At 34.4% G+C, this 12,716-nt stretch overlaps 1 protein-coding gene across 1 annotated transcript in view; it reads right to left on the bottom strand.

Moving 5' to 3' along the window:
- The window catches only part of swap70b (switching B cell complex subunit SWAP70b), a 24,248-nt gene extending 12,585 nt beyond the window's left edge, over positions 1-11,663 (bottom strand). Inside the window, exons 1-5 of the mRNA XM_073850183.1 lie at positions 11,534-11,663; positions 10,584-10,724; positions 4,601-4,774; positions 2,536-2,763; positions 181-327 (exon numbers count right to left, since the gene is read on the bottom strand). Coding sequence (XP_073706284.1) covers positions 181-327; positions 2,536-2,763; positions 4,601-4,774; positions 10,584-10,724; positions 11,534-11,629 — 786 coding nt within the window. The 5' untranslated portion in view covers positions 11,630-11,663. The remainder of the gene's footprint in view (positions 1-180; positions 328-2,535; positions 2,764-4,600; positions 4,775-10,583; positions 10,725-11,533) is intronic.
- Positions 11,664-12,716: the final 1,053 nt, after the last annotated feature.

The following is a 12,716-nucleotide window of genomic DNA, read 5'->3' as shown; positions in this document are numbered from 1 at the left end:
GGTAAGGACTGCAGAGGAATGCGTGAGGTCATTAAAACAAGAGGAAAAGGAAATGTGTTCATGAGAATGATGTCACCATAAACACAACACATTTTGCGTTACTTACAGTAAAAGCCAAGCTGAAGTAATATTTAGAATACTTCATTACAGAAAAACATTCTTTGATGAAAGAGCACTTACCTCAACACAACAGTTTCCATCTAGTAGTATGTCTCCCTTTTTCTCTGTAAGATCTTCACTGACATAGTATGAAATTAAGTTGGGCTTCAACAGGAACCACCGTTCGGTCCAGTTCTTCCTTTTGTGGCCCTTTTTCATCATGTAACCCTGTGACAGGTCAAAGGAACAAGTCACATTGCAGTTTGGTTGACAGTTTCCTCTCGGAAACAACGGCGAGTCCTACTCCTCAAATGATCTATATGAGTCATTCTGTATCACTGCTACAAAGTCTGGATCCTACATGCTGACTCACATATTCTTTTTTCCTTATGGCGGCCTTGATAACGCTAAATGTGCATTTCACGCCATGTAAGTATTGCATCCTGTTTAAGAATCAGTTTCCTATGACTTAGTTAATCTGTATCTGATCCTGGCTGTGGTTGCACAGCTGGCCTTGGCACCAATCTCTCTCTCTCATTCATAGTCAAAGGAGAAAACAACACTGATGCCAGTGTGCTTTGTTCACACTGCTCTCAGATCTCCAAAACATAGGCAGCTGATATCATGGTTGAAGTCAGTCTATTAACGGTCATTATTAGCAGACGCATATTGCATAGGCTACATGCTTGTAAGACGTTAACATCCCAGGTATGACCTACTTTCTTAAACATGACGAAATGGAATTATAACAGGTTTGACAACAACTGATACAATGAAACACTGTGATTATATCAATCGACATTTGCTATGTTCATTTAAAGAAAGAATGTGCTAAAAAAGAATGCACTCATATATTCACATACTGATTGCTTATTGTTGATTATATTTAATAAAAAAAGCGTAAATATCTGATACACACTACCGTTCAAAAGTTTGAGGTAAGTGACAATTTCCAACTACCAGTCAAGATTTTCTTCTGCTCACCAAGCCTGCATTTATTTGATCTGAAGTACAGCAAAAACAGTACAATTTAGAAATATTTTTACTATTTAAAATAACTGTTTTCTATTTGAATACATTTAAAAATGTAATTTATTCCTGCTAAATTTTCAGCATCATTACTCCAGTCTTCAGTGTCACATGATCCTTCAGAAATCATTCTAATATACTGATTGCTGTTCAAAAACATGTATTATTATTATTATGATCAGTATTTAAGACAATTTTTTCAGGATTCTTTGATGAATAGAAAGATCTAAAGATCAGCATTTATCTGAAATAAAAAGCTTTTGCAACATTTTACACTATACTATTCACAAGCTTGGAACCAGTATATATTTTTTTTACTTTTATTTAGCAAGGATGCTTTAAATTGATCAAAAGTGATGATAAAGTCATTTATAATGTTACAAAAGATCTTCCTTTTTAGATAAATGCTGTTCTTCTGAACTTTCTATTCAACAAAGAAACCTGACAAAAATTCTGCTCAACTGCTTTCAACATAATATTAATAAACGCTAAATTTTGGAGCAGCAAATCAGAATATTAGAATGATTTCTGAAGGATCTTGTGACTGGAGTAATGATGCTAAAAATTCAGCTTTGAAAACACAGGAATAAATTACATTTTACAATATATTCAAATAGAAAGCAGTTATTTTAAATAGTAAAAATATTTTAAAATTGTACCGTTTCTGATGTACTTTGGATCAAATGAATGCAGGCTTGGTGAGCAGAAAGAAAAACATTCTTTAAAAACATTCAAAATCAAAAACCTTTGACTGGTAGTGTACATTCATAATGTTATTAAGTGCAAAAAGATTTCTAATTGAAGTTTCTATTCATAAAAAGAATACTGGAAAAACATGTATTGTTTTCCACTAAAATATTAAGCAGCACAACTATTTTAAAAATTGATAAGGAATATTTATTGAGCACAAAATCAGCATATTAGAATGATTTCTGAAGGATCATGTGACAGTTAAGACTGCTGCAAATTTAGCTTCGCCACCACAGGAATAAATAACTTTAAATATATATATTAAAATAAAAATAGTAATGTCATTTGACATATTATCAGCTTTGTAATTACAGAAATAAATTAAATTCTAAAATATATTAAAATACTAAATTGTATGTCATTATATAAAGTGTTTTTCACAATCAAACTTATTTTATAAAGGGTATGTGAATGTATGAACACAAAAATAACACTTGCCAAATGGCAAATGAGAGTTTGGCACTGGTTCATCACATATGCTGAGTGTCATAAATATGCTGGAAAAAAAAAAAAGTTTGGCAGACTAAAATATTCATGGCCAATCGATATGCTCAATTCGAACGCCATTGGAAGGCATGGCAAAAAAGTACATTTTGGACCCTGTATGTTTGTGTTTACTGTTCAGTTTCTATTGTACAGGAGCCATACTCCTCTTACCTGTTTGAGCACATCCAGAATAAGTTCCTGGAAGACTTCATTAATGCCCATGGAGAGGGTCTGGCGGTCCATGCCCTTACTGAAGTGGCCCATACCCACCAGCTCAATCAGCTCCCACACGTTCAGACACTGGTGCTTGCTGCTCAGCTGGATCTTGTATTCTTCAAACTTTTCCTCAATCCAGCTGCCGCCCATGGCTTCCGTTAGCTTACGAAGGAAATACTCTATCTGAGGGTGGGGCATAAACACAATTATCAATCATTTGTGATACTACATGTATTTTCGTACACATTTGTTATTAGATGCTAGTAATTCTTGTGCAACATAGACAGCTCAAAAACATGTAATGTCTAAAAGACTATTTTGATTTTACTAAGAATAAGTATAATAATCTTGACATAGTTCCCTCTTTAGTAAACAAAAAGGTGTCATAGTCACATATAATAACAGCAAAGTGACAACTTCCTTTTGACAACTGATCACTATCACAACCAGACTGGAAGATCTAAACAGACGTTTATAAAACAGAAGTGCTAAAGAATAAAAATAATCTTATTTACATAAAAATATCATGGGAGATTAGAAATGGGAACTACACTATTAATCATGAAAGGAGGTCTGAAAAAGGTTGTTCTCTTTTTTCACAGGGCTCGCAAAAACATGAAAACATAGATTTTAATTCGCAGGGCTGGAAAAGTCTGAAAAATAAATGAAATCTTTTTTTTTTTATTGTTAAGCTCAAATATATTTAATCAGAACAAAAGTACTATTTGTGTCTAATTAAATACAGCTGAAGTCAAAAGTTTACATACACCTTGCAGAATGTTAATTATTTTTACCAAAATAAGAGGGATCATACAAAACGCATGTTATTTTTTATTTAGTACTGACCTGGATAAGATATTTTGCATAAAAGATGTTTACATGTAGTCCACATCAGAAAATAATAGTTGAATTAATAAAAATGACCCCGTTCAAAAGTTTACATACACTTGATTCTTAATATTGTGTGTTACCTGAATGATCCACAGCTGTGTTTTTTGTTTTGTTTTTAGTGATAGTTGTTCATGAGTCCCTTGTTTGTCCTGAGCATTTAAACTGCCCTCTGTTCTTCAGAAAAATCCTTCAGGTCCCACAAATTCTTTGGTTTTTCATCATTTTTGTGTAATTGAACCCTTTCCAACAATGACTTTATGTATGATTTTGAGATCCATCTTTTCACACTAAAGACAACTGAGGGACTCATGTGCAACTATTACAAAAGGTTCAAACACTCACTGAAGCTTCAGAAGGAAATACGTTAAAAGACGAGTTTAACTTTAAATTTGAAGATCGGGAAAAATGTAACTTATTATCTCTTCTGGGAAATATGTATCTTATGTAGCTTCTTAAGGTCAGTAATAGATGAAAAAAAATAAAAAATATTCAGGTACAATAAGAAAAATGTAGACATCTTCATTCTGTTCAAATGTTTTCACCCCCGGCTCTTAATGCTTCTGAAGCATTAGTGAGCATTTGAACTTTCTGTAGTAGTTACATGTGTGTCCCTCAGTTGTCCTCAGTGTGAAAAGATGGATCTCAAAATCATACAATCATTGTTGGAAAGGGTCCAAATACACAAAAATGCTGAAAAACCCGAAGGATCTTTTTGAAGAACAGCAGGCAGTTTTAACTGTTCGGGACAAACAAGGGACTCGTGAACAACTATCACTAAACAAAAAAAAAAAAAAAACACAGCTGTGGATCATTCAAATAACAACATCGTATTAAGAATCATGTGTTAGTAAACTTTTTAACAGGGTAATTTTTACACATTCAGCTATTATTATGTAAATGTATTTTATGTGAATTACCTTATTCAGGTCAGTACTACATAAAAAATAACTTGCATTTTGTATGATTCCTCTTATTTTGGTAAATAATTAACATTTTGCAGATTCTGCAAGGTGTATGTGAACTTTTGACTACAACTGTAATTACATTTATAAGAATCTTTATCTAGTAATCACAAACTACTAGAAAATCATCTTGCAGAATTTAGCAAAAATAAAGTTATCCTTCTCACCTCCTCTGAGACCATGACCAATGGATATTTATCCTCCGAGAGGAAGTTGAAAATGCACCAAATCTTAAATGCATCATCATCTAAGATAAGCAGGTGGTTTCTGTTGAGGTTTTTTCTGGCACACAGAGTCCAGCACATCCTGTTAAAATCCACTCGGTCAAAGTTGTCCTGGACCTGCAAAAATTAAATGTCCTCATGAGGCCTTGCGGAACTGAGAAATGCAAAAACAATGGGGTAGATGCCAAACAACAATAGAATAAAATAGTGTTAGATACACGTTCAGCTTTAATTAGATTTGATGCACAGATCAGAATGAACAAAATGTCCTGAAGCTGGTTTACAAGTGCAAAGGCGGCCTGAAACCTATTCAAGGCACACACAACACCGCAAATAAGACATGTTTTTCCCCCAGTACTTAACTAGAGTTCCCATGGATACTTTTGGAGCCTTCTGGGCACAGTTTTGCATCCAGTGCCCATCTGACTAGTCGGTTGAGAAAACTGCAAAACATTTTAGCAAAGCTTAATGTCTGGACAAACTGGCAAAAATTCAAATTTTAAAGCATGAAATATGTGTTGGACACAATAAGCCTAACAAAAGCTAGTCTCACTAGCATAAATAAGTCATTATTTAATATTCCATTGATTTATGGTGTGTTAGGATAGGACAATATTAGGCCGAGATACAACTATTTAAAAATCTGGAATCTTAGGGTGCAAAAAAAAATTAATATTTAGAAAATCGACTATGAAGTTGTCCAAATTAAGTTCTTAGGAATACATATTACTAATCAAAAATTAAGTTTTATTATATTTACGGTAGGACATTTACAAAATGTCTTCACGGAACATGATCTTTACTTAACATCCTAATGATTTTTGGCATAAAAGAAAAATTTATAATTTCGGTTTATACAATGTATTTTTGGCTATTGCTACAAATACCCGTGTGACTTGAGAATGTTTTTGTGGTCCAGGGTCACATTTATCCTTTCAGCTCCAATAAAAAAAATAATTTAACAGAATTCCACATATTTTATACAGAAATAAGCACAACTTAAGCCAACAGCTGGCTTATATTAAGATCTACTTAATATACCGCTATGAACACACACAACCAAACCACAAGAAGAAGCTGAACTTCATAGCCCAACACTATTTATAATCTTCCGTCTGGTGAAGTAACGTGAGCAACAAAAGAGACCAGACAACACCCATGAAACCCTGTCACTGTAAATCCACCAACTCAAGCGGTGTCTGGGTTGCAGTGTTGTATGTTTGTTTTGAAATGGCAGCTCCTCTTTACAACTATATGTGCCAGATTTCATCCCTCGCTCACACACGCACCTCCCATCGCGCCCGGGCTTTCTCCGGGAGACTCACAATAGGGGCCTTGTGGAGACCTGAGTGGCCAGTGGAGCCTCTGTTCTTCTCCAGATGAAGCTGTTCATTTGTATTCAGTGGTGCTCGGGCTCCATCACATTCATAAATAGACTTTATCACGCCTGTGAATAACTGCTTTATGGTTTCTCTGACTGTGAGGGGTCGTGAGGGTGAGAAAGTCTTACGTTTTTACGGTAGTAAGTGTCTGGGATGAGCAAGACAGCAGGGATTCTGACAGTTAGTCAATGCAAGCAGTTCTCTGAGGGAATATTTCTAGCTATAGATGTAGATGTATAATCGGATGACACACATTTTGAATATTGTGAGCTAGAAGTCACATACAGTGCACTATTTAAAATAACAAAAAAAGAAGGGATAAAGTCGCCTGTACATTATCCTACTTAACAGATACTTCAAAAATAAAGAGATTTAAAATATTGATTTGAGTTCAAAATAGTGCTGTCAAATCAATTAGTCACGATTAATCGCTTCCAAAATAAAAGTTTGTTTACATAATATATGCGCATGTGCTGTGTATATTTATATGTATATATTTAAGAAATATTCACATGTATATATGTATTCATATTTATATATTATTTGTTTTATATATAAATATAAATACATATTACATTTATTTCTTAAAGGGATAGTTCACCCAAAAATGAAATTTTGATGTTTATCTGCTTACCCCCAGGGCATCTAAGATGTAGGTGACTTTGTTTCTTCAGTAGAACACAAAGAATTTTAACTCAAACTGTTGCAGTCTGTTAGTCATATAATGGCATTGAATGTGCACCAAACATTTGAAAGTAAAAAAAACATGCACAAACAAATCCAAATTAAACCCTGCGGCTCGTGACGATGCATTGATGTCCTAAGACACGAAACAATCGGTTTTTGCGAGAAACTAAACAGTATTTATATCATTTTTTATCTTTGATACACAGCAATGTCCAACTGTCCTGAGCGCAAGCGTGTACGTGCTCTGGCATAGTATACGCAAACGCCGGAAGCAATCTGTCGCGTGTATACGACACTCATTGTTTACACAATGCATTGAGATTGTGGGTATAGCGGCTATTCAAAATGGTAATTACTTGCGCTTATCCTGATTGTTCAAACCGATTTAAAGCTAAAATATTACGTTTGCTTGTGTGAACTCATCCAGGACTGTTGACTGTTCACCAATTTCCCCTTCCGGCGTTTGCGTATACTACGCCAGAGCGTGTACACAGGTAACGCGCCTGATGCTGAGTGCGCGCTCAGGACAGTTGCACATTGCTGTGTATCAAAGGTAAAAAAATGATATAAATACTGTTCAGTTTCTCGCAAAAAACAACTGTTTTGTGTCTTAGGAAATCAATGTATTGTCACAAGCCACAGGGTTTAATTTGGAGTTGTCTGTGTATGTTTTTTTTGTACTTTCAAAGGTTTGGTGCCCGTTCACTGCCATTATATGACTACCAGACTGCAACGGTTTGAGCTAAAAATCTTTGTTTGTGTTCTACTGAAGAAACAAAGTCACCTACATCTCGGATGCCCTGGGGGTGAGCAGATAAACATAAAATTTTCATTTTTGGGTGAACTATCCCTTTAAAGATATTTATATATACACATAAACATACACAGCACACGCACACGTTATGCAAACAAACGTTTGTTTTGGATGCGATTAATCCCGATTAATCGATTTGACAACACTAGTTCAAAGTATTTTCAGGGAGTTTGATTGACAGGCAATCTGACCAATTATAACGCTGAATCTGACATCTTTGTCCGCCAAACAAACCAGAAAAGATAGCAGATTAACGTCAGTGTACTTGAACTTAAAAATACTACGTTTTGAGTCTTTCCGCAGTTGAAACAAGACACCTTCTGATGTTCATTCTTGTTTATTTCACGCTATAACTAGTAAAGAGGAAGAGATCTGTCACATTAAACAGCCACAAAATGGTATTTACTGTTTGAATTAATTTAAAAATGACTTAATATGAAGGCTGAGACTGTTTCATACCTAGAGTAACCTGCTCTATCTTGTCTGACAGTGGGTTGTCTGTTTTTTTCTTTGCTCCGCAATGTGTTTTTTTACTTCCAGTCTTTGGGAAGGGTCAATTGACCAATAAGAATTAAGCATTCTAGATAGCTGTGTCACGAAGACAAATATTACATATTAAATTATGTACACTACTGTTCAAATGTTTATGGTCGCTATGACTTTTTAATGTCTTTGAAAGAAGTGCTCACCAAGGCAAAAAAATGCAGTAAAATTGTAATATTGTAAAATATTATTACAATTTAAAGTTTTCTAAGTTTTCTATTTTAATATACTTTAAAATAGGGCTGTGCAATTAATCAAAATTCAATAATAAAAGTACAATAATCGAGATAAAACTATTATTGTTCCCGATTCTGCCTCCTTTGTGCGCTTTCGCTCCTCTATAAAATGCAAATCAGTAAAACCATGTAACGTGACTTGCATAAAACGGAATGTGCTTGATTTATTAATGTTTATTTGATGTCGTGTTTTTAAAGGCACAAAAGAGAATTTGCGTTGTTCCGTGTATGCGGACGAGTAAAGGTAACGTTTAGCTTAAGATGCGTACCTAAACGGTCAAATACATGCAAATGTCAAAATGAGACATTTGGTGATTATTCGTGTAAACCTTTGCCAGTTATGTCTCAAATTAACGTAAACAGTTGAGAATGAAAATACGTGCGTAACACTTTATTGGATCCGTGCAGCTTTTAAAGTGGTCGCAAGTAATATTCCTTCTGTCGTCTCTGTGCTTAATGTTAATCAAACAACAAAAGACAAAGACAAAATCACTGACTGCTCTTGATGGAGGGACTTTTGTAGTTTTTAAGCATGTTTAATTCAGAGAAGACTATGCCGTTTTATTTTACATTCAATTCATTACATTAAATAAAAAAAAAAGTGTTTCATTTGTATCTCTTTTTTTATTGTATTGCTATCTTTAAATTAATCAATCATATAAAGTTCCGGACCCACTCATAATCTTGTTAAATAACTGTGATTACAATATCGACCAAAATAACCATGATTATGATTTTTGCCATAATCGAGCAACCGTACTTTACAATGTAATTTATTCCTGTGATGGCAAACTAAGTTTCCAAAAGCCATTACTTCAGTGTTTGATGATCTTTTAAAAATCATTCTAATATGCTGATTTGCTGCTAAAAACTTTTTTTAATTATCAATGTTGAAAGCAGTGCTCCTTACTATTTTTCTGCAAAGTGAGTGATACATTTTTTTCATTATTCTTTGTAAATAAAATCTGAATTTATTTTAAATGGAAATGAACAATTTTGTCACTTTTTTCAATTCATTTTTCAATTTTATGAATTAAAAATCATACTGACCCCACACTTTTTGACACCCAAGGTAGTGTATGTTTCCTATAACCATCATTTAACCATCGTCTCAAGTAAAACATAGCTGAGAAACAGCTCATTTTCATCTCTTAGCGTGCTGTGGTCACAGCTAGAGCATAACCACACAAGCACCAGACCGTTTTTGATAGCATCACTCTATTTTAGTCTTGTGTATGTGAAGCGGGTATGCGTCTTTTGTTCCTCATTGACATCAGAGCACTTTTCAGACAATGCATTCCTGGAATCAAGAGAGCTGAATGGGTGAGAGAGATGTGGGGCATAATTTACCCAAAAATCACAATCAAGCATCGCCTTAAAACCAGAAGACAGACATGTGACTAAGCTGTCAGTGTACTGTCTCAGACAGAAGAAGTGACTATGCGTGTGCGAATGTTCAACTGTTCAACCAAATAAAGCACTGTAATTTGTTTTCTCCCACTGACCACAAGTTAAATTGCTTGGCTGGGAGTCAAAATGGAAGGCAGAGAAAGGGGAAAGGCGGGTCTCGCTGCAGCAGGGTGGAGTGTGTGTTTGGTCACTCATACAACTACACAATTAAAAGCAAAAGTGTGACCAGAGAAAGCCGACAATACGTGGCTAGTGATGTAAATCCCTAAAGTGTTTTAAACACGAGACCTCAGACAAACATAAAATAGGCAAACGGTTTAAATTTTCTTTTCCATTGTGGGAATTTTAATCACTATAATATAACATTGCCTATAATACCTTTCAACAACAAACGACTTTTTCCTAAACACCAGAACTGTGTGCTTTGTGGTGCATTGTGAAATCTCTTCCCTCCTTCTGTTTCCTTTTTGCACAAGAAAATGAGAAATTACAAAGAGAGCAATTCTTCCATGTTACTTTCAACATCATTTCTCTTGCAAAAAGAAACAAATTCTCATGCCCGAAGCCTTTCATTGTTATCTAACATTTACTTCAAATAGATCCACAGTAAATGCACCAGTTGTTTTAGTCAAATCGAGGTTAGCGTACACTGAGGAAAACAAACTTTCAAATAAGAAAATGAACATCCATAAAAAATGACAACATTTATGATAAAATGCAAAGCTCAGTTTGTTCACTCTGATAATGCAGTCAACATACATTAAGACCCAAAAAAGGCCCAAAGTCAAAAGACCCACTTTCATCAAACTCGTAAAAACTAAAAAGTCCTATAAAAGTGCAACAAATGTGCTCACCTTGTCCAGAATGAACCTGTTCAGGTAAGGCATGTATCCCTGATTGGAAACAGGACCTTCATCATCGTCTCTGAAATGTTCTTCTAGAGCTACAGGATCATGAGGGATCTTCATCACTGTGCAGAGGTTATGGGAAAGCACCTGAAAGACACCACAGTTTAATACCAAAACATATCCAGTAATAATTCATTAATGTAAATGCATAGTCAATAATCAACTAAATCAGTTCTTAAACACATAATGAAGAAGTTATTTTTAGCAGAATTAACTGTAGCAATCAATCAATCCTGGACCACAAAACCAGTCATAAATAGCATGGTTTTATATTTATAGCAATAGCCAAAAATACATTGTATGGGTCAAATGGGTATATGAAAACATAATTTTTGATTAGTAATATGCATTGCTAAGAACTTCATTTGGACAACTTTAAAAGCAATTTTCTCAATATTTAGATTTTTTTGCACCCTCAGATTCCAGATTTTTAAATAGTTGTATCTCGGCCAAATATTGTCCTATTATTGTCCCTCAGTTTCAAAAATGGACTGGTTTTGTGGTCCAGGGTCACAACTACCCCTTATATTATCTTTTTTACTTCATGAGACAAATTATTGATTGAATGTACTTGAATGGATACACACATTTAAACTGATTCAACGTTTTGGGAAGGATTAGATAATAACTAAAGGTGTGTTAATGTTCAGGATCCAGTTATACATTATCTAACACCTCATCCGTAACACACTTCAACCAGATACAAGAAGCAGAATTCTCATTTTTAAGTTTCGAAACAAACTAGTTTAGTCTAACATTTACATTCAGTTCGGCTACTGTGATTCACACGTCCTTAAACTCTAAGAATTTCCTCTGCTGAGCCATTGAACCAGCGTTTACACTCCAGTGCCCAATCTTAAAAGAACAAGAAAGTTAATTCAGTGGCAAAAACAAACCTTCAGCTGCGACTTAGACACTTTCCCACTTTTATCCACATCCAGGGCTGTGAAGGCATGCCATATTGACTTGAGGAGCTCGTCCCGTAGTCCCATTTTCAGAGGTGGTGTCTCTCGACTACTGACTGGCGTCGCACTTGATGTGAACTGTTTTCTCATGAGGGTTTACAATAGAGCGGTCACATGACCTTAGAACCAAAACTACTGACTGAACTCGCGGTTCGAGCACCACTCAGCGATGAGCGAGTGCCGCTGAAGGACTTGACTGGAATGTATGACATCATTAAGCATTTACCTTAGAATTATAAACGTTCTACAGACTAGAAAATGTTTTTACATAACATTTGTGTTTCAACAGTGTTTGCAAAGCGCTTTCATAATGCATTTTTCACCTTACTGTAAACTTAAATCATAAACATTGTTTAAATTAGTGCTGTCAAATGATTATTCGCGATGAATCGCATTTAAAATAAGCTTTTGTTTACATGTGTATATATTCATTATGTATATATAAATACACACACATACGGTATATATTTAGAAAATATTTACATGTATATACTTGTGTTCATATCATTTACATATTTTAATATATAACAAAAAACATATTGTTCTATTGTTCATGTGTGTGTGTGTGTGTGTGTTTTATATACATAATAAAAATACACAGTGCACACATATATTATGTAAACAAAAGCCTTTATTTTGGATCCGATTAATCGTTTGACAGAACCAGATCTGGGTGGTAACTGATTACATGTAATCTGGATTACGTAATCAGATTCCAAAAATTAAGTATTTGTAATTAGATTAAATTACATTTTAAAATACTCATAATCAGACTACAGTTACTTTTTTATGGATTACATGTTATTTACACATTATCAATAAATATTTATAATTTGTTTCACCCCAATTCCTCTTTTTCATGTTAAATTTTCCGCATATGAAGCATATATACATACATACGTATATACTCTTCGAGTTTTGTAGACATTCACATGAAGATCAGGCGTTATTCAGATGGCGACACAGCATTTGACCACTGGATTTACAAAAAACATCCCAGGTTTAAGTACTACTGACTAACACATTGATTTTTATTTATTTGTTTGGAATTATCACTCAGTAATTTATTGAACCATTTATTTCTGTCTTTGTAAGGCTTTTGTCTTGCAAACAA

Source organism: Garra rufa, chromosome 11, assembly GCF_049309525.1.
Source record: "Garra rufa chromosome 11, GarRuf1.0, whole genome shotgun sequence".
NCBI lineage: Eukaryota > Metazoa > Chordata > Actinopteri > Cypriniformes > Cyprinidae > Garra > Garra rufa.
Note: the sequence above shows the minus strand (reverse complement) of the source record. Positions and strands in the feature narration are given on the sequence as shown.